The following is a 27,840-nucleotide window of genomic DNA, read 5'->3' as shown; positions in this document are numbered from 1 at the left end:
GGTAGAGTAACACTGTTTAAGAATGGAACATTCCAGTAAGCAAGCGAAAGTTACTGAACTAGGGAAGGAGGCAAAGAAATAAACAAAAGGAAGCTTATTAGGAACTTACCAGGAAAGTAAACATACATAGGATTTATAAAGCAATTCAAGGGAGAAGCATCTCTCCTTCCCACCCCACTCACCCAAATATTTACCATTATCTTTGCTGCTGTTTTCTTCAATAGTCATTTGCTCAGCCAATTCAGACAATGATTCATCAATAGTCTGGCTTCCTCGAAGCGTGAGGGATAGCCTTCTCTTAAATTTTTTCATCCTATCAACTGAATGTGACTTGAAAAATCCTGAAAGAGAACAGAATGAACACAAGAGTAAAGCTATGAATATCTTACTGCTCAAGAACAATGTTTTTCTGGGTTTACTGGGAATCTTCAAAATAAGTATAAAGAAGGAATTCTCATGTGCATCAAACATCACAAAATCTAGCCTCTTCCTTAAAAAGATCCATTCATTTTGATTAATGCCATATGTATATAGCATCATTAGAAGAGCAAGAATTCTACAAAACTAAAGATTGACATTTTAAGCATCACAATTAAACTTAGAAGGATTAGAAATTTTCCTACAATGAACTCTCTAAAAGCTACTTCAGTGAAAATATATTATTATTTTGATGTGTCAGTTCCATCATTATAAATATCAATCATCGTATTGGAATCAGTGGTATCTTTAGATACAACTGAGGAGACAAGACAGGTGAAAGCAATGAAGCAGGGAGAGACTAAAGAATGAAGTCTGACAATTTATTAAACAGCACCAGCAGAAATTTTCTTTTTTAAGTTCTTATTTAGCCAATATATTGGGGTTCTGTTCCCCCATCCCATCCCATCAGTTGTCAGGAGTCTCTTCCTATTATCATAACAAAGCCAAATTTTAGAAAGAAAAAAATCAAAGTCTAATTAACAGGTTTCAAAATGCCTACTCTGTAAAACTATTCGTATCTCAATTCATTTAGCCTTCCTAATTCTAAAGAGTAGACTATACTACCCCAATTTCACAAATAAGCAAACAGGCCCAAAGAAGTTCCTTGACTGAAAGCAAACAATTGATGACATAAGTGAGGTTTAAAACTAAGATTATCATTTCTGAAATCAAGACGTATCACAATTAATGCAATGTCAATTACAACTGACAGCTTTCTCTTTTCTGAGTTGTACATATACCAATGGTACAATTCATAGTGGTGTCTTAGATATGATTAAACAAGGTACTGGTTGCCAAAATCAAGTCCTCAATTATTTACCCATAACTTCTTTTCTAATTTCCAGTCTGAACTGTTGGAGAAGGAAATGGCAACCCACTCCAGTATTCTTGCCTGGAGAATCCCATGGACAGAGGAGCCCGGCAGGCTACAGTCCACAGGGTCACAAGAGTCGGCCATGACTTAGCAACTAAACCAATTTACCAGATTACCAAGCATAATAAAACCATTAGCCCAACTAAAAGTAAGAATGTTCTAACACTACTATGTTAAAATACCTGTTTAACCACCTAGCGCTGGATATCTATTTTGAATTGGTAAGTATTTTGCTTGCTTTTTCATTCCAGGGCTTCACTCCAAGTGGCTGAATGTGCTAAACAAGCTACATAAGGTATTTATAATGAATAATTTTTGTCTGCTCAAAGGCTGGGGGGAGGGTATCAAATACAAATTTGTAAGTAATATTATGTTTTACCAATTCTGTTTTACATTCTTAAAGATAAATTACTGTTGCTGAATATTTTCTATTATCTTCCAGTTGACTAATCCTCTTTTCAGCTGTGTCTAAACTACAGTTAAACTGATCTATTGGGTTCTTAATTTCAGTTACTCTATTTTCAGTCCTTTATTCTTAATTGATTCCTTTCTATAGATTCAAGTTCTCCAGTGAACTTCACCATGCTGTCTCTTTTCATGACTAGGTTAGTTACAGTGTATTAAAGCTCTTGCTATAGCTCCAGAATTACATAACCTATGAATAATCTGTATAACCTGTTTCTACTGCTGGTTTTCTTCTGTTGGTCCTATTGCATGCATAGTAATTTTTTTTTTTTTACAGAATACTACACATTGTATGTGAATGACTATATGAAAATACTTAGGAAAAAATGTAGAAGCTCTGGATGATGTTTTCTTCTTCTAGAAAGGATTTTTTTCCACCTGCTCTTCCAGAGTAAGAGCAGACCACCTCAGTCCAATTAGGAACACAGCAGGTTTGAGACTGAGTTTCAGATACAGTAAAGACTGGCCTACTTCTGTTTGCTTCCACTCAGTGTGGCCTTTCAAACAATGCCAGCTGCAAACCTAGGACAAAAACAGCAGCAAAATCAAAGCTCCGCTCAACTCCCTCAAGTCATATTTTGCTCACCTCTCATACACTGCTCAATTTTATCTTATCCCAAAGAGCTTAAGAGGTAGAAAATATTTCAAAAGGAAACACAGCACAGTCTCTCTCTCTCTCTTCTCTCTTGAATCTTTACTCCTGAAGTCCTGACTGACTCAGAATCTCTACAATGCCTTCAAACTATACTTCTTGTTCCCTAGTCTAATAAGGAGCCTTGGTGGTGGTTTAGTTGCTAACTCCTGTCCGACTCTTGCGACCCTATGAACTATAGCCTGCCAGGCTCCTCTGTCTGTGCGATTCTCCAGGCAAGAATACTGGAGTGGGTTGCCATTTCCTTCTCCAGGGAATCTTCCCAATCCAGGAATTGAACCAGGTTCTCCTACATTGCAGGCAGATTCTTTGCCAACTGAACTACGAGGGAAGCCCTTGATAAGGAAGGAGCCTTCGTTTGATACTTGTTCCTCTCATCACAGACAGAAATGGAAGTTCAGATATGGATTAGATGGAGATAATACATATTTTAACAAACAAGGTGAATTTATAGGAGGCAGTCAGTAAACTCAAAGATTGATTCCAATTAAGAAATTTGTAACTATAAAGCTCTTCTAAATGTTAGATTCTTCACTTTTCAAAGTCAGTCTTCATTTAGCTCTACCCTGAGAGTCAGTAATCTATGCTATTTGTTTAAAAAACAATAGTATTTAAGGTGAATTGAGCTATTGCCAATCTCATCTACCCTTTAGTTTCTTTAGGAATTTATACTAGAGACACATCCTTCCTTTGTAAAGCTCCAGAATCACCCTGTGCAATAATGGGCTAATTCTGCAAGCTTGGGGGGTCAAACTCTACATTCCAAAGAGGGATCACTTAAGACTAGCTCCTGGAAGATAACCTCTAACTCCTGCAATATACTGCCTGATAAATTTCTTTGTATAGCTGAAATCTTGGGTCATACCCAATAATTTATATTAACAATGTAAATTATGGTAAATCCTTTTGTATGCCTGTCAGTTTGACCTCTGGGGAGAGAAAGAGACAGTCATGTAGGTACTTCCATGCTTATGTTCAGTCGCTCAGTCGTGTTCACTCTTTGTGACCCCATGAATCGCAGCACGCCAGGCCTCCCTATCCATCACCAACTCCTGGAGTTCACTCAGACTCACGTCCATCGAGTTAGTGATGCCATCCAGCCATCTCATCCTCTGTTGTCCCCTTCTCCTCCTGCCCTCAATCTTTACCAGCATCAGAATTGACCCCTAAAAAAACCCTCTGCACTCCAAGATTCAGGTAAGCTTCCCTGGTTAGCACCACTCTGACATGTTGTCATATAAGACAATTGGAAGAATGAGGCGCTGTCATGCAACTCCACTAGGAGAGAATAACTGAAATTTACACCTCGTTTCTCTTGGACTCTGCCCTACACACCCTTTCTCCTTTGCTGACTTTAAGTATTTTTTCCCTCTAATAAAACATAATCATACGCTTAACAGCTTTTTAAAAATCTCCGTGCCCTTTTGCAAATTATCAAGCATGACAGTATCCTAGGAACCCTCAACACATACTCCTTCAAGAAATCTGCGTATCCAAACAAAAAGCCCTAAGAGCTACTCACTCACAATTATCAATTTTTTGACTCCAATTTTCTCAAACACAGTCACATGGTTACTAATGTCTAATCATACAAACAGCACCACTTGAGAATCTTACAAACCATTTCTGAAAATTTGCTGACCATGTAGCTGCCTCTTATTTTAGATGACAATAAAGATTAAAAAAAACTATAACAGATATGTTATTATGGAATTAATTCACATAACACAGAAACAACCCATTCTGACCATTTGAAAAGTAGACAATCCAAACTCCCTTGTACTATAAGTAAAAAATACACACTGGATTTTAAAGGCTTAGTAGTTTAAAAGAATGTAAAAAGAAATCATTATATGCATAATGATTTTTTAAAATTCTAGATTTATTTAGTTAAATAAAATGTATATCAAGAACTAATTCTACTAAATGAATATGCCTGCAAAATACTTTAAAAATCCAGTATGGTGCTTGCATTGTATTTCTATTGGGATACTGCCAATATAGAGCTTGAAGTAAATTTTGGTGGTTTTAAGTGGGTACCAAAAAGGGGGATGGAAGAAAATCACATAAGCCTTAACATTTTCTTCATACAATGCTTTCTGAACAAAATAGTAAGAGAAACTCTGTGTGTTTATAACTTAGAATAGTAGGCATTTCCATCAAGAGTGGAGAAAATTCTAGTCTATAAAATAACTTTATATGTATTTTCTAATCTGTCAGGATTAAGAAAGACATTTCTAATTCATATTAGTAAGAGAAAAGACACTTCATAATAAAACACATCACAACCTCAAAAAGGCCCTATTTTTATCTTCCATGCTGTAACTGTAATCTTTTAATTAAGTCACAATGATCAGTAAACACGGATGTTAAAGAATTTCATTAACACTGCCTAGATCATTATTAAAGAAAAAATACTCCCAAATTAAAGATTTACCAACATTTCTAATTATCTTTGAGTTGTGCATACCAACCTTTTTTCCCATTAGCCTGATGACAAAAATACATACAATGCTATAATAAAACACCTTTTGCCAAGTAAAAATTACTGTTTACATTAACTACTACATTATAATAAAGCAGTGCTAAATTACTGATTTCCTAAAACCAAAACCCTCAAGAGATGGGATAAAATATTTTTTCTGTTTTAGTAAAAACTTTTATTTGGAATTGTGAGGATCTTTCAGTTCAGTTCCGTTGCTCAGTCGTGACTGACTCTTTGCGACCCCATGAATCGCAGCACACCAGGCCTCCCTGTCCATCACCAACTCCCGGAGTTCACTCAGACTCATGTCTATCGAGTCGGTGATGCCATCCAGCCATCTCATCCTCCGTCATCCCCTTTTCCCCCTGCCCTCAATCCCACCCAGCATCAGGGCCTTTTCCAAGTATTGGAGTTTCAGCTTTAGCATCATTACACCATCACTTTTATGAAGATTAAGATATGGTAAGAATATGATTTAGAGTGAATGCTTAAATATTTAGTTTTATATTTAATTCATGCCACTGAAAAAACTATTTTTACCTTAGAAGTAAACGTGCTGTGATTTAAAATTAACCCTAAATAAAAACTCTGCAATTGTTTGGTTTTAATATTTTTAAGACTCATCTATAGAGAGAACAATTATTTTCAAATTGTTATTGAAACTATTATTATTGTTATTGAACAATTATTTTCAAAATCAAATTTCAGCCTAAGTATTACCGTTACTCTTTAGAGGGCTCTTTCCTGACCGCCTCTATTCCTTTCTTTTTTACTCACAGCACTTAACACTAATATACAAATACATAAATACATTTATATTCCATTCAAATATATGTGTGTATGTATAATACAAAACAACTTTTATGCCTTTCTAGCTGTCAAAAAGATCTCTAGTTTTTTGCCATAGCTAGATCAAAATTTTAAAGGTAAGTAAACAAGTGGACAGGGACAGGGAAGCCTGGCGTGCTGCAGTCCATTGGGTCACAAAGAGTCAGACACGATTGAGTGACTGAACTGAAACAACTGGGACCTGATCAACTTAAAAGCTTTTGCACAGCAAAGGAAACTATAAGCAAGGTGAAAAGACAACCCTCAGAATGGGAGAAAATAATAGCAAATGAAACAATGGACAAAGGATTAATTTTCAACATATACAAGCAACTCATACAACTCAATATTAGAAAAACAAACAACCCAATCAGAAAGTGGGCAAAAGACCTAAACAGACATTTCTCTGAAGAAGAAAACAAACACATGAAAAGATGCTCAATATTGCTCATTATTAGAGAGATGCAAATCAAAACTGCAATGAGAAAACACCTCACACCGGTCAGAATGGCCATTATCAAAAAGTCTACAAACAATGCTGGAGAGGGTGTGAAGAAAAGGGAACCTTCTTGCACTGTTGGTGGGAATGTAAATTGATACCACCACTATGGAAGATGGTATGGAGATTCCTTAAAAAACTAGGAATAAAACCAACATATGACCCAGCAATCCCACTCCTAGGCATACACCCTGAGGAAACCAAAACTGAAAAAGACACACGTACCCCAATGCTCACTGCAGCACTATCTACAATAGCTAGAACATGGAAGCAACCTAGGTGTCCACTGACAGACGAACGGATGAAGAAACTGTGGTACACATACACAATGGAATATTACTCAGCCATAAAAAGGAACACATTTGAGTCAATTCTAATGAGGTGGATGAAGCTCGAGCCTATTATACAGAGTGAAATAAGTCAGAAAGAGAAAGAGAAATAACCTATCAGTTCAGTTCAGTTGCTCAGTCGTGTCCGACTCTTTGTGACCCCATGAATTGCAGCACACAAGGCCTCCCTGTCCATTGAGTCAGTGATGCCATCCAGCCATCTCATCCTCTGTCATCCCCTTCTCCTCCTGCCCCCAATCCCTCCCAGCATCAGAGTCTTTTCCAGTGAGTCAACTCTTCGCATGAGGTGGCCAAAGTACCGGAGTTTCAGTTTTAGCATCATTCCTTCCAAAGAAATCCCAGGGCTGATCTCCTTCAGAATGGACTGGTTGGACCTCCTTGCAGTCCAAGGGACTCTCAAGAGTCTTCTCCAACACCACAGTTCAAAACCATCAATTCTTCAGCACTCAGCTATACTAATGCATCAATACAGAATCTAGAAAGATGGTACCAAAGAATTTACTTGCAGGGCAGCAGTGGAGAAACAGACATAGAGAACAGACTTATGGACATGGAGAGAGGGGAGGAGAGGGTGAGATGTATGGAGAGAGTAACATGGAAACTTACATTACCATATGTAAAATAGATAGTCAATGGGAATTTGCTGTATGTCTCAGGGAACTCAAACAGGGGCTCTGTATCAACCTAGAGGGGTGGGATGGGGAAGAAGATGGAAGGGAGGTTCAAGAAGGAGGGGAGATATGTATACCTATGACTGATTCATGTTGAGGTATGACAGAAAACAACAAAATTCTATAAAGCAATTATCCTTTAATTAAAAAATCAATTAATTAAAAGAATTTAAAGGTAAAAGGGCAATAAATGATACTCAGAATTACTTCATATAAACCGTGCTTCTTTCCCTTCCTTCGCCAAATACACACAAACAGCTGAAAATGTTGAAAAATCAGTTTCCAACTACAAGTGCTTAAAATATGTAATGTGTTAGCTTACTTTATCACTGGAGTCTAAATTTGATCAGGGATTGCCTGCTATACAATTAAGAAAACTCTTCAGGTTATTTTTTTCTTTTAAATCCTGAAAATGTAACTACAGGCATACCTTCTTTCATTGCACTCTGATTTATTGCACAGCAGATAATGTGGGTTTTTTGGTTTTTTTACATTAATGGAAGGTTTGCAGCAACCTGCAAGTCTATTGGTACCATTTTCCAATAGAATTTGCTCACTTTGTGTCTCTGTTGTCCCATTTTGCTAATTCTCACAATATTTCAAACTTTTTCATTGTTATTGTATTTGTTGTAGTGACTTGTGATCAGTGATTTTTGATGTACTATTGTAATTGTTTAGTATGTATAATATACATATGTCTTAAAAAATGTATGAATTTTTGCCTAACTGAAAAATTTATGGCATTTTGATTTCTTCTTGTTTGACTTAGTATGAATGGAATGCTAGATTTCTAATTTTAAAAAAATAAATAAATATGCAACAAGAAACAAAGGTTTACCGTACAGCACAGGGAACCATAGTCAATGTCTTATAATAACCTATAATGAAAAATAATCTCAAAAATAATATATGTGTATATGTATAACTGAAATCACCTTGCTGTACACCTGAAATACTATAAGTCAACTATACTTCAGTAAACATACATCAGATCAGATCAGATCAGTCGCTCAGTCGTGTCCGACTCTTTGCGACCCCATGAATCGCAGCACGCCAGGCCTCCCTGTCCATCACCAACTCCCGGAGTTCACTCAGACTCACGTCCATCGAGTCAGTGATGCCATCCAGCCATCTCATCCTCTGTCGTCCCCTTCTCCTCTTGCCCCCAATCCTTTACATAGTAAGAAGAAAAAAAAAGGAAATCAAAACAGCCTTACTTCTGATATGGAGAAAGTTTTAGTAGGCTGGATGGAAGATCAAGCCAGCCACATTCCGTTAAGCTAAAGCCTAAATCACAGCAAGGCCCTAACTCTAATTCTATAAAGGTGAAAGAAATTAAGGAAGCTGTAAAAAAGTTTCTAGCAAAGGCTGGTTCATGAAGTTTAAGAAAAGATGCTATCTCCAGAAAAGTGCAAGGTGTAGCAGCAAGTATTGTTGTAGAAGCTGTAGCAAGTTATTTAGAATATCTAAGCCTGGTGGGCCGCCGTCTATGGTGTCGCACAGAGTCGGACATGACTGAAGCGACTTAGCAGCAGCAGCTAAGATAATTAATGAAGGTGGCCACACTACACAACAGATTTTCTATGTAGACAGAACAGCGCTGTACTTGAAGAAGATGCCATCTAGGATTTTCACTGGAGGAGAAATCAATGCCTGGTCTCAAAGTTTCTAAGAACAGGCTGACTCTCTTGTTAGAGGCTTGCACAGCTGGTGAGTTTAAGCTGAAATCAATGTTCATTTACCAGTCTCCAAATCCTAGAGACCTTAAGAATTAGGCAAAACTACTCTGCATGTGCTCTGTAAAAGGAACAACAAAGTCTGGATGACAGCACATCTGTTTACAACAGGTTTACTGAGTATTTTAAGTCTACTCTTGAGATCTACTGCTTAGAAAAACACTGCTTTCATATTACTACTCACTGACAATGCATTTGGTCACCCAAGAGCTCTAATGGAGATGTACAATGAGATGAATGTTTCGTGACTGCTAACGCAACGTCCACTGTGCAGCCCATGGATCAAGGTGTAATTTTGATTTTCATGTCTTAAATATATTTAATACAGCTACAGCTGCTATACACAGTGATTCCTCTGATGGATCTAGACAAACATTCTTGATTCATGGGAAGAAGTCAAGATATTAACAGGAGACCTGGCAGAAGTTGATTCTAATCTTCATGGATGACTCTGAGGAGGTCAAAGACTTCAGTGGAGGAAGAAACTGCATATTTGATAGAAATAGCCGAGTTGTAGGATTAAAATGGAATCTGAAGATATGGCTGAACTGCTGCAATCTCACGATAAAAAGATTTAACAGACAATTAGCTGCTTCTTAAAGACGAGCAAAGAAAGTGGTTTCTTGAGAGAAATCTTCTCCTGGCGAAGATGCTATGAAGATTGTTGAAATAACAACAAATGATTTTGAATACCACATAAACTTAGTTGATAAAAGAGCAGAAGAGTCTGAGAAGACTGAGTTCAATCTTGAAAGAAGTTCTACTGTGGGAATAATGCTATCATACAGCATTGTATTCTATGGAGAAATCTGTCACGAAAGGAAGAATCAATTGACACATCAGTTGTTACAGTAAAAAATTGCCACAGCCACCCCAACCTTTAGGAACCACAACTCTGATCAGTCAACAGACATCTTCCAGAAAAAAGATTACAGTTCACTGAAGGCTCAGGTGGTAGTCAGCATTTTTTAGCAGTACTTTTAAATTATGGTGTACATACTCGTTTTTTAGACATAATGCTATTGCACACTTAGCAGACTACAGTATAGGTAAATGTAAGTTTTGTATACACTGGGGGAAAAATCTGTGTGGCTCACTTTAATGCAGTGTCTAGAACCATATCTACAGTATCTCTGAGGTATGATGCCCATATTCCATTTACTGACAGAATATACAGATAACCATTCTGGAATACAAACTGAGTTTTGCCATAGGAATGGGAAACCACTTCTTTATTTTTTACTGTTGTTACTGTTTTTAAGCCAACAGCTGTATAAAGCTATAAAAACTCACAACTAGGTCCTTCGCTATGAGTATTTACCCATAAAAATGCTGTCATTTTGTGGACCGTTTGGTACTTCCAATTAAAAAAAGAATTTGTACTCAAATTTACCTTTTCAACCAAACTTTTCCTAATTAAAAGATTTGAGTGGCAATTCTCTGCTTATATCTTTGAAATATTCTTAAAACAATTTCTTATTAATAACTGTAGTTAAAGTCGAAGAAAAAGCTAAAAATTGTTTTAAAAATGTTATGATTTTCCTTTAGGTAAAGAAGCTAAATTTACATGCAGAACAAATTAAGCATTTTAAAGTTTTGATTAAAATCCAAGACTGAGGGACTTCCATGGTAATTCAGTGGCTACAACTCTGCTTCCAACGCAGGGGGCATGGGTTTGATCCCTGGTCAGGGAACTAGGATCCTATATGGCACACAGTGAGGCCAAAAAATAAAATTTGTTTAAAAAAATTTTTAATGCAAAATTGAATTTACAAACTAATACTTTTTCACTTAGCCCTGCTATTGTCAACCTTTCCAAATACCTAGTAGTTAATACGACTTCTCAAAGAGAGCTTTATTTACTTCTTTATCACATTTTCTTCAGTCACTTTTATATTAAACATGTAAATGAAATAAATTCACTGAGTGCACTGTAAGCAAATTTTCTAATAGTTTTTCCTCAATAATTAAATCACAATAAATATCTACCACTTTCTAGGACACTTGAGCTAGCTATACTTAGAGGAATAACTAAAAGTGAAGTTTTTTCACTAGATACAACAATTTCTTATTTGTAGAAAACAAAGTTTTGTACAAAAGACTGACAGAGCACTGAAATAAAATTTCAGTCATGCCCACGGGTTTTTTCCACCACTTAGATACCTTAATCCTTTATGTGTTCAAATCTGAGACTGATTCTTTTCATTTTAAAGTATGAGCAGTCAAACACACAACCAGAAAAAAAAGAAAAAGACACCTACCAACGACTTTTGTCTATTGATAAACACACATTAGAAGGGCAATGTAGTGCTGTGACACTTCAGGTGCAAAGTATCATTGTAGGAAGCTCTTGGGGTTGCTCTCACCCCACCCCTCACCAAAAACAGCCAGCAAAGTCAAAAAAGGACCAGAATCAACTATCTCAGAACTCTGTCACCTGACTGAACCCATGTAACAACCACGGGAGCGCTTGCTGAAGGGAGAGGCTGCTGATCCTGACAGGAGATCCACATGTGCAAACCAGTGAGCACTGCTCACTCCTCAGCCTGGTTCCAACAACAGAGACAGCTGCAATGCAACCTGCATTCCTAGAGCAGCTGGCTGGTGCCAGGGGAGACAGTGGGGAACTCTGACACACAAAAAAATAGGGGCTGCAGATTTTGGTCAGTCTGGCAAACCCCTTGAGAGACTGACACAGATGAAGGCACGCTTAAGGCCCTTTTGGACTGACAGGTGTGCCTACACCAGCATCTATTAGGAGGTTTAAAGAGACAGCAATGGTTTTTTTGTTGTTGCTTGAGCCAGTATTAAAGAAGATCTTCATCAGGTCACTACCTGACTGCAAAGATAATGGAACAGAAACTTTAGTGACCACACACAGGAATACACATTTACAAAAATCATTTGGCAAAGTCACAAATGGATGGGAGCAGACCTCAACAAGCCAAGAAACATCCACAGCCATGGTGTGGGAGTATCTAATTTACAGATTTACCACATTATAGTACAATGTCCAGATCTCAACAAAAATCACACAGCACACAAACAAGAAGAAAGCATGGCCCATTTATAAGAAAAAAAGCATTTCACAGAAACCTTGAAGAAGACCAGAATTTGTAATAACCAAAGGTATTAAGTAAACTGCCCTAAATATGCTCCTAGTTAAAGGAAGCTAAGGACAAAGAACTAAAGGAAACCAAGAAAACAATGTACTGAAAGAGAGTATGAATAAAGAGACAGACATTATAAAGGAACCAATGATAAAATTCTGGGCTTCCCAGGTGGCACTAGTGGTAAAGAACCTGCCTGCCAATGCAGTAGACTTCAGAGATGGGGGTTCAATGGTCAGGAAGATCCCCTGGAGGAGGGCATGTCAACCCACTCCAGTATTCTTGCCTGGAGAATTCCATGGACAGAGAAGCCTGGTGGGCTATAGTCCATGGGGTCGCAAAGAGTTGGACACGACTGAAGCGACTTAGCATGGCACAATGTAAATTCTAGAGCTAAGAGTACAGTAACTGAAAAATTCACAAGAGACTTAAGTAGACAGAAGAAAAGATCAGTGAACTTGAAAGAAAGTAAAGCTTACTAGTCTGAGGAACAGAAAGAAAAAGGAAAGAAGAGAAATGAATAGAGCTTGAGGGATCTACAGAACATCATCAAGTGGAGCCACAAAACCAGTCACAGGAGAGACGAGAAAGAGAAGAGGGTTAAAAATATAGAGGGAAGAAATAAAGATTGAAAGTTCCCTAGTCTGATGAAAAACATGAACATATACATCCAAGAATCTCAACAAACTCCAAGAAGGATAAACTCAGAGATCCAAGCTGCAACACATTATATTCCAAGTGTCAAAACCCAAAACAAAAAATAAATTTTGAAAGCACCTAGAGAGAAGCAACCTGACACAAACAAAGGAACCCTCAATAACATTAACAATTGATGTCGCATCAGAAAATACATGAAGATCAGGTGGCACTGAGAATAATGTATTTAAAGTCTGAAAAGGAAAAAAAAAGTCTGTCAACCAAGAATTCTAATTTGGCAAACTATTCTTCAAGAATGAAAGATCAACAGACATTTCAGATAAAAGCTTAAGAGGTTCATTATTAGTAGATCTGCCCTGTAAGAAATGCTAATGGGAGAGCTGTAGGTTGAAATGAAAGGACATTCGATGGTAACTCAAAGCCATAAAAACTAAAAAATACCAGTAGAGGTAAGTATGTGTAGTTATAAAAGATAGTATCATTGTACTTTTGGTTTGTAGCTTCACTTCCCCCCACTCTTTCCTATATGATTTAAAGGACAATGCACACACACACTTAAACCTATGTTAATGGGCACACAATGTATAAAGAGATAATCTGTGACAATAATATTGACAGGGAAGTTAATATATTGTTTATATATATAAATATATATTTTTATACATATCAGAGTGTTTATATATTATTGAGGTTAAGCTGGTATTACTCAAGGTAGGTTGCTGCTGCTAAGTCACTTCAGTCGTGTCCGACTCTGTGCGACCCCAGAGACAGCAGCCCACCCGGCTCCGCCGTCCCCGGGACTCTCTAGGCGAGAACACTGGAGTGGGTTGCCATTTCCTTCTCCAAAGCATGAAAGCGAAAAGTGAAAGTGAAGTCGCTCAGTTGTGTCCGACTCCTAGCGACCCCATGGACCGCAGCCCACCAGGCTCCTCTGTCCATGGGATTTTCCAGGCAAGAGTACTGGAGTGGGGTGCCATTGCCTTCTCCGCAAGGTAGGTTACTAGAAGCTAATTCTAGTTTCCAAGTAACCATTAAGAAATTAACTTTAAAATATTACAGAGGGCTTCCCTGGTGGCCCTGTGGTTAAGAAGCTGCCTTGCAATGCTGGGGACAATGATTCAATGCCTGTTGCAGGAAGATCTCACATGCTGTGGAGCAACTAAGCCTATGCACAACTACTGAAGCCTCCACGCTTACAGCCCATGCTATGCAACAGGAGAAGCCACCATAATGAGAAACCTGTGCACTGCAACTAGAGAGTAGCCCAAGCGCAGCAGAGAAGACCCTGCACAACCAAGAATTTTAAAATTAATTAAAAAAAATATTACAGGAAAGGAAAGAAGGTAAAGAGTAAAAAAATCAACTACAAAAAAATCAAGTGTAAAACAGGTCAATAACAGAGGAATGAAGGAACAAGAGACAAAGGTATATAGAAAAAAGAAATCCTTCCTTATCAGCGGTGGTTTAGTCTCTCAGTTCAGTTCAGTTGCTCAGACATGTCCGACTCTTTGCGACCCCATGAATCGCAGCACGTCAAGCCTCCCTTGTCCATCAACCATCTCCTCAAACCCATGTCCAACGAGTTGGTGATGCCATCCAGCCATCTCATCCTCTGTCATCCCCTTCTCCTCCTGCCCCCAATCCCTCCCAGCATCAGAGTCTTTTCCAATGAGTCAACTCTTCGCATGAGGTGGCCAAAGTACTGGAGTTTCAGCTTTAGCATCGTTCCTTCCAAAGAAATCCCAGGGCTGATCTCCTTCAGAATGGACTGGTTGGATCTCCTTGCAGTCCAAGGGACTCTCAAGAGTCTTCTCCAACACCACAGTTCAAAAGCATCAATTCTTCGGCACTCAGCTTTCTTCACAGTCCAACTCTCACATCCATACATGACCACCGGAAAAACCATAGCCTTGACTAGACAGACCTTTGTTGGCAAAGTAATGTCTCTGCTTTTGAATATGCTATCTAGGTTGGTCATAACTTTCCTTCCAAGGAGTAAGCGTCTTTTAATTTCATGGCTGCAGTCACCATCTGCAGTAATTTTGGAGCCTCCAAAAATAAAGTCTGACACTGTTTCCCCATCTATTTCCCATGAAGTGATGAGACCAGATGCCATGATCTTCGTTTTCTGAATGTTGAGCTTTAAGCCAACTTTTTCACTCTCCTCTTTCACTTTCATCAAAAGTCGTATACAACTCTTACAATCCCATGGACTGTAGCAAGCCAGGCTCCTCTGTCCACGGGATTCTCCAGGCAAGAATACTGGAGTGGGTTGCCATTTCCTTCTCCAGGGGATCTTCCCGACCCAGGGATCAAATCCAGGTGACCTGTACTGCAGGCAGATTCTTTACTGACTGAACTCCGAGGAAGCCCAATACTGGAGTGGGTAGCCTTATCCCTTCTCCAGCGAATCTTTCTGACCTACAAAACGAATCAGGGTCTCCTGCATTGCAGGCAGATTCTTTACCAGCTGAGCTACAAAGGAAGCTACGTTAAATGTAAATATTTTATTTTTTTTTAATTTAATTTTATTTTATTTTTAAACCTGAAACATTGTATTAGTTTTGCCAAACATCAAAATGAATCCGCCACAGGTATACATATGCTCCCCATCCTGAACCCTCCTCCCTCCTCCCTCCCCACACCATCCCTCTGGGTCCTCCCAGTGCACCAGCCCCAAGCATCCAGTATCGTGCATCGAACCTGGATGTAAATAGACTAAACTCTTCAATGGAAAGGCAGAGGTTGGCAGAATGGATTTTAAAAATATGGTCCATCTATGTGCTGCTTCGGAGAAGGCAATGGCAACCCACTCTAGTACTCTTGCCTGGAAAATCCCATGGATGGGGGGGCCTGGTGGGTTGCAGTCCATGGGGTTGCTAGGAGTTGGACACGACTGAGTGACTTCTCTTTATTTTTTCACTTTCATGCATTGGAGAAGGAAATGGCAACCCACTCCAGTGTTCGTGCCTGGAGAATCCCAGGGACGGGGGAGTCTGGTGGGCTGCCATCTATGGGGTCACACAGAGTCGGACATGACTGAAGCGACTTAGCAGTAGCAGCAGCATGTGCTGCTTATAAGAGGCTTATTTTAGATACTAAGATTGAAAGTAAAAGGATAGAGAGAGATATTCCATGAAAACAGTAACCAAAAGAGAACTGAAATGGCTAAATTTTTTGTCAGAAAAATAGAACAAAATAGTGAAATAAAGGTTACAAAACACAAAGACACTATGATAAAAGATTAAGACATAACAATCACAACATCTTCCCGTAACAACAGAGGCTGAAAATATATTAAATAAAAACTAACAAAATTCAAAGGAGAATCAGACAGTTCTACAATAGTAATCGGAGACTTCAATATTCTATTTTCAACACTGGATAGAAGAATCAGACAGAAGATGAATAGAGGAGCTGAACAACACTATATACCTAGAGTAACAGACTCAACAGACATATACAGAATGCTCCTCTTAACAACAGGAGAATACACACTGTTCTCAAATGAAAACAGAACATTCTCTGTGATAGACAATAGTAAGACCACAAAACAAACCTTAATATATTTTAGAAGACTGAAATCATACAAAGTATACTTTCTGATCACAATAGGAAAAGGAGTATGTCAAAGCTGTATATTGTCACCCTGCTTATTTAACTTATATGCTGAGTACATCATGAGAAACGCTGGGCTGGAGGAAGCACAAGCTGGAATCAAGATTGCTGGGACAAATATCAATAACCTCAGATATGCAGATGACACCACCCTTATGGCAGAATGTGAAGAGGAATTAAAAAGCCTCTTGATGAAAGTGAAAGAAGAGAGTGAAAAAGTTGGCTTAAAGCTCAACATTCAGAAAACGAAGATCATGGCATCTGGTCCCATCACTTCATGGGAAATAGATGGGGAAAGTGTCAGACTTTATTTTTTGGGGCTCCAAAATCACTGCAGATGGTGACTGCAGCCATGCAATTAAAAGACGCTTACTCCTTGGAAGAAAAGTTATGACCAACCTAGATAGCATATTGAAAAGCAGAGATATTACTTTGCCAACAAAGGTCCGTCTAGTCAAGGCTATGGTTTTTTCAGTGGTCATGTATGGATGTGAGAGTTGGACTGTGAAGAAAGCCGAGTGCCGAAGAATTGATGCTTTTGAACTGTGGTGTTGGAGAAGACTCTTGAGAGTCCCTTGGACTGCAAGGAGGTCCAACCAGTCCATTCTGAAGGAGATCAGCCCTGGGATTTCTTTGGAAGGAACGATGCTAAAGCTGAAACTCCAATACTTTGGCCACCTCATGCAAAGAGTTGACTCACTGGAAAAGACTCTGATGTTGGGAGGGATTGGGGGCAGGAGGAGAAGGGGACGACAGAGGATGAGATGGCTGGATGGCATCACTGACTCGATGGACGTGAGTCTGAGTGAATTCCAGGAGTTGGTGATGTACAGGGAGGCCTGGCATGCTTCGATTCATGGGGTCACAAAGAGTCGGACATGACCGAGCGACTGAACTGAACTGAACAAAGAAAACTGGAAAACTCATAATAGCTGTAAATTAAACAGCACACCCAACCAACGGATCAAAGAAGTAAGAAGAGATATTATAAAATACAAACAAAAGAAAACAGAAACACAACGTATCAAAACTTATAGGATACAGCAAAAAGCAGTGCTTGGTATCTGTAAAAATCTACAATAAAAGATCTCAAACCAACAACCTAACTGCAGGCCTCACAGAACTGGAAGAAAAGCAAGCTAAATAGAGAAAAAGTCAACAAAACAAACTTTGTTCTTTGAAAAGATAATCAACAAACCTTTATCCACACTAAAAAAAGGACTTAAATTACTAAAATCTGAAATTATGGTGAAGAAGTTACTGATTATACAGAAATAAAAAGGATTGTAAGAGAATACCATGAACAACCATGGGCTTCCCAGGTGGTGCTAGTGATAAAGAACCTGCCTGCCAATGCAGAAGACATAAGAGAAGTGGCTTCGATTCCTGGGTCAGGAAAGTCCTCTGGAGGAAGGCATGGCAACCCACTCCAGTATTCTTGTCTGGGGAATCCCATGGATAGCAAGGAGCCTGGCAGGCTACAGTGTATAGGGTCGCAAAGAGTCAGACATAAATGAAGCGATTTAGCACATGAACAACTGTACATCAACAAACTGGGTAACTTAATGGAGTGAAGAAATTCATAAAAATACATAAATTAGTGAAAAGAACTCAGTAAGAAATAAATGCAAGTCAATGTTTATGAATTTAGATTTAAAAATATTTAATAAACTACTACCAAAAGGATTACACTTAAGAACAAGTGGGGGTCTTCTCTGGTAGTCCATTGGTTAAGAATCCATCTTCCAATGCAGGGGATGCGAGTTTGATCCCTGATTGGGTAATTAAGATCCCACGTGCTGTGCAACAATGAAACTTGCATGCTAAGACTACTGAGCCCAGGCACTTTAACTAGAGAGCTCACGTGCCACCAACTGCAGGGTCCAAAAACGCTCTGGAGGCTGTGCACACCTACAGAGAAGCCTGCACGCTGCAACAAACAAAGGATCAAACAAAGCCCTTGCACTGCAACAAAGGATCCTGCATGCCGCAACAAAGATCCGACACAGCCATAAATAAATATTTTTTTTAAAGTGGGATTTCCCAAAAGGTTAGGGAGGTTCAATATAACAGAATAATCAGTTTTAATGTAGTGTTATTACACTACACTACATTAAAAGAATGAAGGAGAAAAACTACATGAACATCTCAATTCACACAGAAAAATATTTATCAATATCCAATACCCTTACATGATAAAAACTCAATAAACTAGAAGGAAAAGCAAACGTCCTGAACATAATTCATAACACCATGGAAAACCCATAGCTAACATCATATTCATTGATGAAAAGACTGAAAACTTTTCCCTAAGATCAGAAACAAGACAAGGATGCCTGCTTTCACCACTTATACATAGTATCTGAAAATTCTAGCCACAGTAATTAGGCAAAAATAAAATAAAAATAAAATGCATCATAATTGGAAAGAGAAAAGTAAATGTATATCTATTCACATGACATGACCTTACATGCAGAATACCCCAAAGAATCCAAAGTAAAAACCTGTTTTACTAAATGAATTCAGCAACATTAGAGGACACAAAACTGACACACAAAAATCAGTTTTATTCTATATGCTTGCAATGAAAATAGAAAAAGAAAATGTATATAGAATCAAAACTAATAAAACATTTAAGAATAACTTTAATCAAGGAGGCAGAAGGTTTGTACACTGAAAACTATAAATGTTGCCCCCAAAATTTTAGAAGATCTAAACAAGTGCAACGACATCTGTAGTCATATATTGGGTTAGCCAAAAAGTTAATTCTGTTTTTTCCATAAGATGTTACAGAAAAATCCAAATGAAGTTTTTGGCCAACCCAATATTATAAGACTTAGTATTCAATTACAAAATTACCCAAAGTGATCTACATAAGCAATCCTTATCAAACAAAATTCCTATAGTGTTTTTTGCAGGAATAGAAGAGCACATCCTAAAATTTATATGGAATTCCAAGGGACGTTGAATAGTCAAAACAATGTTGTAATAGAAGGACAAAATTCAAAGACTCACATGTCTTGATTTAAAAATTTATTACAAAGTCTGGTGGCTCAGATGGTAAAGGATCTGCCTTCAGTGCAAGAGACCCAGGTTCAATACCTGGGTTGGGAAGATTCCCTGGAGAAGAGAATGGCAAGCCATTCCAGTATTCTTGCCTAGAAAATTTCAGGACAGAAGAGCCTGGAGGGGGCTACAGTCCATGGGGTCACACAGTCAGACATGACTGAGCACCTATCACTTCACTTCACAGTAATCAAAACATTATGGCAGTGGCGTAAGGACAGACATATAGACCACTGGAATGGAGCTGAAAGCCCAGTCACAAACCTTCATATCTGTGGTCAACTGATATACATGAGAAAAACAATTTGGACCCTAACTTTATGCTATATTACAAGAATTAATTCACAATGGGTCAAAGGCCTAAATCTAAGAGCTAAAACTATAAAACTGTCGGAAGAAAAATATGAAGGAAATAGTCATGATGTTGGACTGGCAATGATATATTAAGTATAACACCAACAGCACAGGGAACAAAAAAGACAAATTAGACATTACAATTAAAAACTTGTGCATCTAGAGACAGTATCAAGAGAGTGAAAAGACAACCTGCAGGATGGGAGAAAATATCTGTAAATCATGTATCTGATAAGAGTTTACTATCTGAAAAATATAAAGAGCTTCAACTCAACAACAAAAGACAATTTTAAAGAATGGGAAAAGGATCTAAGCAAACATCACAGCAAAGACGACATACAAATGGCCAATAAATGCAGGAAATGATGTCCAACATTATTACTCATTAGAGAAAAGGAAATCAAAACCACAGTGGGATCCACTGAACACCTACTATGCTATGCTATGCTATGCTATGCTAAGTCACTTCAGTCATGTCCGACTCTGTGTGACCCCATAGACAGCAGCCCACCAGGCTCTGCCATCCCTGGGATTCTCCAGGCAAGAACACTGGAGTGGGTTGCCATTTCCTTCCCCGATGCAAGAAAATGAAAAGTGAAAGTGAAGTCGCTCAGTCGTGTCCGACTCTGCGACCCCATGAATCGCAGCATGCCAGGCCTCCCTGTCCATCACCAACTCCCCGAGTTCACTCAGACTCACATCCATCGAGTCAGTGATGCCACCCAGCCATCTCATCCTCTGTCGTCCCCTTCTCCTCCTGCCCCCAATCCCTCCCAGCATCACAGTCTTGTCCAATGAGTCAACTCTTCGCATGAAGTGGCCAAAGGACTGGAGTTTCAGCTTTAGCATCATTCCTTCCAAAGAAATCCCAGGGCTGATCTCCTTCAGAATGGACTGGTTGGATCTCCTTGCAGTCCAAGGGACTCTCAAGAGTCTTCTCCAACACCACAGTTCAAAAGCATCAATTCTTCGGCACTCAGCCTTCTTCACAGTCCAACTTTCACATCCATACATGACCACAGGAAAAACCATAGCCTTGACTAGACGGACCTTTGTTGGCAAAGTAATGTCTCTGCTTTTCAATATGCTATCTAGGTTGGTCATAACTTTCCTTCCAAGGAGTACCTTATTTAGAACAATTTTATTAAAAGAATAGGCTAATAGTTTCAGTTTGAACAGTCAACCTATACAAATTATTCTGAACACAAAAGAGTAAATACTAGGACTACTGCTTATGATTGAGATGTAGAAACTTACAAAAGACTATTGTTGCTCCCACCTTAAGAATAAGAACAACCCAGAAAGGCTATAAAATCATAGTCTTTTAAACTCAGTTGAGATGCAACCAATCAATAAACGAATTAAATTCCTAGAGAGAACTAGCCTTTGTAGGAATGAAAACAGTAATGGTTGGGGTCATAGTGAAAGGAGAAGTAAACTCGCTATAAAAGGGGGAAACTAGCCCAACTTTTAAGAATCTTTTTAGGAGTTCATGGGGGCTGGCAAGACATTAAAACCTGGAGCAGCTTCAGTCACAAAGCAAATCTGTACTTGCTCAAAAGGACTCTTTCTAAGTATTTAAGTTGTATTAACAAGGGAGTGGGGATGCAGGACTGCAAAATGCTGGGGACAGTGCAGCAGAGCTAACAGGAAAACACTCTGTCCACAAGGGGTAAGTCCATGCTTACTACAGAAAGGTGTACGGGTATTTATTAGGTGAATGCTTTCTCCAGAGGCAAGGAAAGCCAGGAGTGGGGCTAAAGAGGAAAGAAAATGGCTCAGCTGCCCAGACACCAGCATCTGAGCTGTGAAACAGAGATCTTAGAGTTTTACTGTTGGCTGCACTTTAAACCATGAAGAGATTTCCTGAGTCTCACAGGTGGCTCAGATCCCAAGCCCTAATGAAGGGAAAATTCTGATTCTGCACTCAAAACATTTGATACCAGTAATGAACTAATTATAACTAAAGCTGTAACAGAGTTAGAACTTAAACTAGGCTGTTTTCGTATCAAATATTATATTTCAGCTCTTTCCCCACAACTATGTCATAGAGACCCATTTACATAAATGAGTGTAGCTATTCAAAAGAATTAAAAGTCTAGCATCTGGGAAAGACATCAAGGAGAAAAATAACACTGTATCTCCACTGCCTCCAAACCCTGCTCCTCTAATAATTTTCACTATCCCAGTAAATGGTAACTGCTCTGGTTGTCTTCCGATTTTTGATACCCCACAATCAATATATCACCAAAATCTGCAGGCTCCTTCAAAATATACCCCCAGTTTGACCACTTCTTACCACCTGAACTGCTAAAATCCTGAGTAAAGTCCCATCATCTCTTTGCTTACAATATTTTGAGCATCCTAATTGGTCTTCTCACTCCCACCCACCACACTCCCCCCTCCCTGCCCCACTACCCATAGCATATTTTCTACATAGCAGCCAGAGCAAACATATTAAGTCATCGATAACATCATCTCTTTTTCAAAATCTTCCAACGACTGGCACTTTATTCAACAGTTAAACCCAGAGCCCTTAAGTGGCTACTAGACGCTGTATGACTGCTCTGTCACTCCCCTTTTTAACCTCATCTACTATCATACTACTCCACCCACTCTACTCTAGCAGCACCTGTCTCTGCTGATTCTTGCCTTTGCTCTTGCTCCTCCTCTGCTGGGAATGCACTTCTCCCAGACACGTTTAAGGTTAACTTCCTTCTGGGTTCTACTCAAATATCACCTCCCTGGTCACCCTGTATAAAACAGTGACAACTCTTCAACCAAGTTACACATTCCATCCCCCTTGCCTGTTTTAATGTCCTTTATTGCCTTACTTGGACGTGGGGTCTCTCTTCACAGCTGCTCCAGAGACCCAAGTCCAAGGTAAGAGAAACCCAAGTAAGACAGTAGGCGCTGAAAGAGGGCATTAGAGGGCAGACAGACTGAAACCACAATCACAGACAACTAGCCAGTCTGATCACATGGACCACAGCCTTGTCTAATTCAATGAAACTAAGCCATGCCATGTGGGGCCACCCAAGATGGCCCGGTTGTGTTGGAGAGGTCTGACAGAATGTGGTCCAATGGAGAAGGGAATGGCAAACCACTTCAGTATTCCTGCCTTGAGAACTCCATGAACAGTACGAAAAGGCAAAATGATAGGATACTGAAAGAGGAAGTACCCAGGTCGGTATGTGCCCAACATGCTGCTGGAGATCAGTGGAGAAATAACTCCAGAAAGAATGAAGGGATGGAGCCAAAGCAAAAACAATACCCAGTTGTGATGGAAGCAGGGTTCAATGCTGTAAAGAGCAACATTGCATAGGAACCTGGAAGGTTAGGTTCATGAATCAAGGCAAATTGGAAGTGGTTAAACACGGGATGACAAGAGTGAACATCGACATTCTAGGAATCAGCAAACTGAAATGGACTGGAATGGGTGAATTTAACTCAGATGACCATTATATCTACTACTGCGGGCAGGAATCCCTTAGAAGAAATGGAGTAGCCATCATAGTCAACAAGAGTTTGAAATGCAGTACTTGGATGCAGTCTCAAAAACGACAGAATGATCTCTGTTCGTTTCCAAGGCAAACCATTCAATCTAACAGTAATCCAAGTCTATGCCCCAACCAGTAATGCTGAAGAAACTGAAGTTGAACGATTCTATGAAGACCTCCAAGACCTTCTAGAACCAACACCCAAAAAAGATGTACTTTTCATTATACAGGACTGGAATGCAAAAGTAGGAAGCCAAGAAACACCTGGAATAACAGGCAAATTGGGCCTTGGAGTACAGAATGAAGCAGGGCAAAGGCTAATAGAGTTCTGCCAAAAGAATGCACTGGTCATAGCAAACACCCTCTTCAAACAACACAAGAGAAGACTCTACACATAAACATCACCAGATGGTCGACACTGAAATCAGATTGATTTTACTCTTTGCAGCCAAAATGGAGAAGTGCTATACAGTCAGCAAAAACAAGACAGGGAGCTGACTGTGGATCGGATCACGAATTCCTTATTAGCAAATTCAGACTGAAACTGAAGAAAGTGGAGAAAACCACTAGACCATTCAGGTATGACCTAAATCAAATCCCTTATGATTATACAGTGGAAGTGAGAAATAGATTTAAGGGACTAGATCTGATAGACAGAGAGCCTGATGAACTATGGATGGAGGTACGTGACGTTGTACACAAGAAAGGAATCAAGACCATGCCCAAGAAAAAGAAATGCAAAAAACCAAAATGGCTGTCTGAAGCGGCCTTACGAATAGCTGTGAAAAGAAGAGAAGCGAAAAGCAATGGAGAAAAGGAAAGATATATCCATTTGAATGCAGAGTTTCAAAGAACAGCAAGGAGAGATAAGAAAGCCTTCCTCAGCGATCAATGCAAAGAAATAAAGAAAACAATAGAATGGGAAAGACTCAAGATCTCTTCAAGAAAATTAGAGATACCAAGGGAACATTTCATGCAAAGATGGGCTCGATAAAGGACAGAAATGGTATGGACCTAACAGAAGCAAAAGATGTTAAGAAGAGGTGGCAAGAATACACAGAAGAACTGTATGAAAAAGATCTTTACAACCCAGATAATCACGATGATGTGATCACTCACCTGGAGCCAGACATCCTGGAATGTGAAGTCAAGTGGGCCTTAGAAAGCATCACTATGAACAAAGCTAGTGGAGGCGATGGAATTCCAGTTGAGCTATTACAAATCCTGAAAGATGACGCTGTGAAAGTGCTGCACTCAATATGCCAGCAAATTTGGAAAACTCAGCAGTGGTCACAGGACTGGAAAGGGTCCATTTTCATTCCAATCCCAAAGAAAGGCAATGCCAAAGAATGCTCAAACTACTGCACAATTGCACTCATCTCACACGCTAGTAAAGTAATGCTTAAAATTCTCCAAGCCAGGCTTCAGCAATACGTGAACCGTAAACTTCCAGATATTCAAGCTGGTTTTAGAAAAGGCAGAGGAACCAGAGATCAAATTGCCAACATCCGCTGGATCAGGGAAAAAGCAAGAGAGTTCCAGAAAAACATCTGCTGCTGCTAAGTCGCTACAGTCGTGTCCAACTCTGTGTGACCCCATAGACGGCAGCCCACCAGGTTCCCCCATCCCTGGGATTCTCCAGGCAAGAACACTGTAGTGGGTTGCCATTTCCTTCTCCAATGCATGAAAGTAAAAAGTGAAAGTGAAGTCGCTCAGTCGTGTCTGACCCTCAGCGACCCCATGGACTGCAGCCCTCCAGGCTCCTCCGTCCATGGGATTTTCCAGGCAAGAGTACTGGAGTGGAGTGCCATTGCCTTCTTCGAGAAAATCATCTACTTCTGCTTTATTGACTATGCCAAAGCCTTTGACTGTATGGATCAAAATTAACTGTGGAAAATTCTTCAAGAGACAGGAATACCAGACCACCTGATCTGCCTCTTGAGAAACCTGTATGCAGGTCAGGAGCAACAGTTAGAACTAGACATGGAACAACAGACTGGTTCCAAATAAGAAAAGGAGTACGTCAAGGCTGTATATTGTCACCCAGCTTATTTAACTTATATGCAGAGTACATCATGAGAAACGCTGGGCTGGAGGAAGCACAAGCTGGAATCAAGATTGCTGGGACAAATATCAATAACCTCAGATATGCAGATGACACCACCCTTATGGCAGAAAGTGAAGAAGAACTAAAGAGCCTCTTGATGAAAGTGAAAGAGGAGAGTGAAAAAGTTGGCTTAAAACTCAACACTTAGAAAATAAAGATTATGGCATCTGGTCCCATCACTTCATGGCAAATAGATGGTGAAACAATGGAAAACAGTGACAGACTTTACATTTTGAGGCTCCAAAATCACTGCAGATGGTGACTGCAGCCATGAAATTAAGATGCTTACTCCTTGGAAGGAAAGTTATGACCAACCTAGACAGCGTATTAAAAAGCAGAGACATTACTTTGCCAACAAAGGTCCATATAGTCAAGGCTATGGTTTTTCCAGTGGTCATGTGTGGATGTGAGAGTTGGACTGTGAAGAAAGCTGAGTGCCAAAGAATTGATGCTTTTGAACTGTGGTGTTGGAGAAGACTCTTGAGAGTCCCTTGGACTGCAAGGAGATCCAACCAGTCCATCCTAAAGGAGATCAGTCCTAGGTGCTCATTGGAAGGACTGATGTTGAAGCTGAAACTCCAACACTTTGCCCACCTAATGCGAAGAGCTGACTGATTTGAAAAGACTCATGCTGAGAAAGATTGAGGGCAGGAGGAAAAGGGGATGACAGAGGATGAGATGGTTGGATAGCATCACTGACTCTATGGATATGGGTTTGGGTAGACTCCGGGAGTTGGTGATGGACAGGGAGGCCTGGCATGCTGCATTCATGGGGTCTCAAAGAGTCAGACACGACTGAGTGACCGAACTGAACTGAACTGAATTGCCTTACTGCTTTACGTTCTAAATATTGGTTTATTACTGATAACCTCCACTAGAATTCAATATCCTTGTGAATAAGGACTTAATGTTTTGGCAATCATTTTATTTAGTACAACCTAGCATTTAGCACAAAACCTGGCATTCAACAGGCATCCATAAATAGCTGTTTGAACGAATGAATGAATCAGTGAATAAAAGCAAATAATAGAGATAAGTCATCTTTTATAACCCAAAATCTTTCTCCTATCTAAAGTCAATCTATCATCCAGCAAAAGTTTTAGATCACTGTCATTTTCATCTGCTTAAGATTTACCCTTATGTTAAAATGTTTTATTCATTCATTCAACAAACATTCACAAAGAGGCCCTACCATGTCCCAGGCAATATGAGGAAGAAAGATAAATAAGATATGAACTCCGCCCATAAGAAACTTAGCTTGGGAAGGTGTCATATCATTTTCAGAATGATGAAGTTGTAGTACAGCAAGTGAGTAACTCTAGGTTAATACATTAATCATTTTTATAATTGTTACAAAAGCCAAGCAATTTATTCAACCAAGAGGATAGTCAAAGTGCACTTTTTGTGAAAACCGTTTTATCAGTGTGACATATTATGTGAAATTTAATTTGACTGGCTAACTTTATTATGGTTGTAAAGATCAAAACATTTTGTTCATTATACTGGAACCCCTATAGGTACATGATATGACTCATGATCCCCAGTGGCTCAGACAGTGAAGAATCTGCCTGCAGTGCAGGAGACCTGGGTCTGATCCTTGGGTGAGAAAGATCTCCCTGAGAAGTAAATGGCACTCACTCCAGTACTCTTGCCTGGAGGGCTACAGTCTGTGGGATGGTGAAGAGCTGGACACGACTGAGCATGCACAAACTTAGATGAAATATAAACCAGTTACCAAGGAGTCTCTAGCGGGCTTCTTAATGCTGAATATAAATACACTGGCTGGTATAAATAATCCCCCAAATCCTTCATGTTTTAGATGGTAATAGGTTTCCCCTAAAAGTTATTTTGTTGTTGTTGTTTAGTCACTAAGTTGTGTCCAACTCTTTGCAACCCCATGACTATAGCCTAACAGGCTCCTCTGTCTCTGGGACTCCCCGGGCAAGAAGAGTAGAGTGGGTTGCCATTTCTTCCTCCAGGAGATCTTCCTGAACCAGGGATCGAACCTGTGTCTCCTGCATTGGCAGGCAGATTCTTCACCACCATTCTTCCCTGATGGTTCAGTGGAAGCCAGAGTCAGACATGACTTAGCGACTAAACAACAACAATAAAAGTTATTTTAATTATTTTCTTTAAACATGCATTGTTGATACATATTCTGATGGGAAATAAGTTAAAATTCAAAATGTGATTAAAACCCGATTTAAAAAACACTCAAAATGCAGAGACTTCCATCATGAATAACCATCAATTGATTTGCAGAGGAAAAATCATCACAGAAAGGGCATTTGTTTGAAACAGATGTTCAGTTCCAGTGAATTCAGAAAGTCATCTATTAAGAAATGTCATCTGATGCTTTTGACAATAATGGTCTTACTCAGAGCAGAA

The 27,840-nt window shown here is 39.4% G+C and overlaps 1 protein-coding gene across 7 annotated transcripts in view; it reads right to left on the bottom strand.

Moving 5' to 3' along the window:
• The window catches only part of CDK17 (cyclin dependent kinase 17), a 137,189-nt gene that overhangs the window by 69,094 nt on the left and 40,255 nt on the right, over nucleotides 1-27,840 (bottom strand). For all 7 annotated transcript variants that reach the window (XM_044941480.1, XM_006073546.3, XM_006073544.3 and 4 more), the window contains exon 2: nucleotides 195-341. In XM_044941480.1, the coding sequence (XP_044797415.1) occupies nucleotides 195-312 (118 nt within the window). In that variant the 5' untranslated portion in view covers nucleotides 313-341. The remainder of the gene's footprint in view (nucleotides 1-194; nucleotides 342-27,840) is intronic.

Source organism: Bubalus bubalis, chromosome 4 (assembly GCF_019923935.1).
Source record: "Bubalus bubalis isolate 160015118507 breed Murrah chromosome 4, NDDB_SH_1, whole genome shotgun sequence".
Lineage (NCBI taxonomy): Eukaryota > Metazoa > Chordata > Mammalia > Artiodactyla > Bovidae > Bubalus > Bubalus bubalis.
Note: the sequence above shows the minus strand (reverse complement) of the source record. Positions and strands in the feature narration are given on the sequence as shown.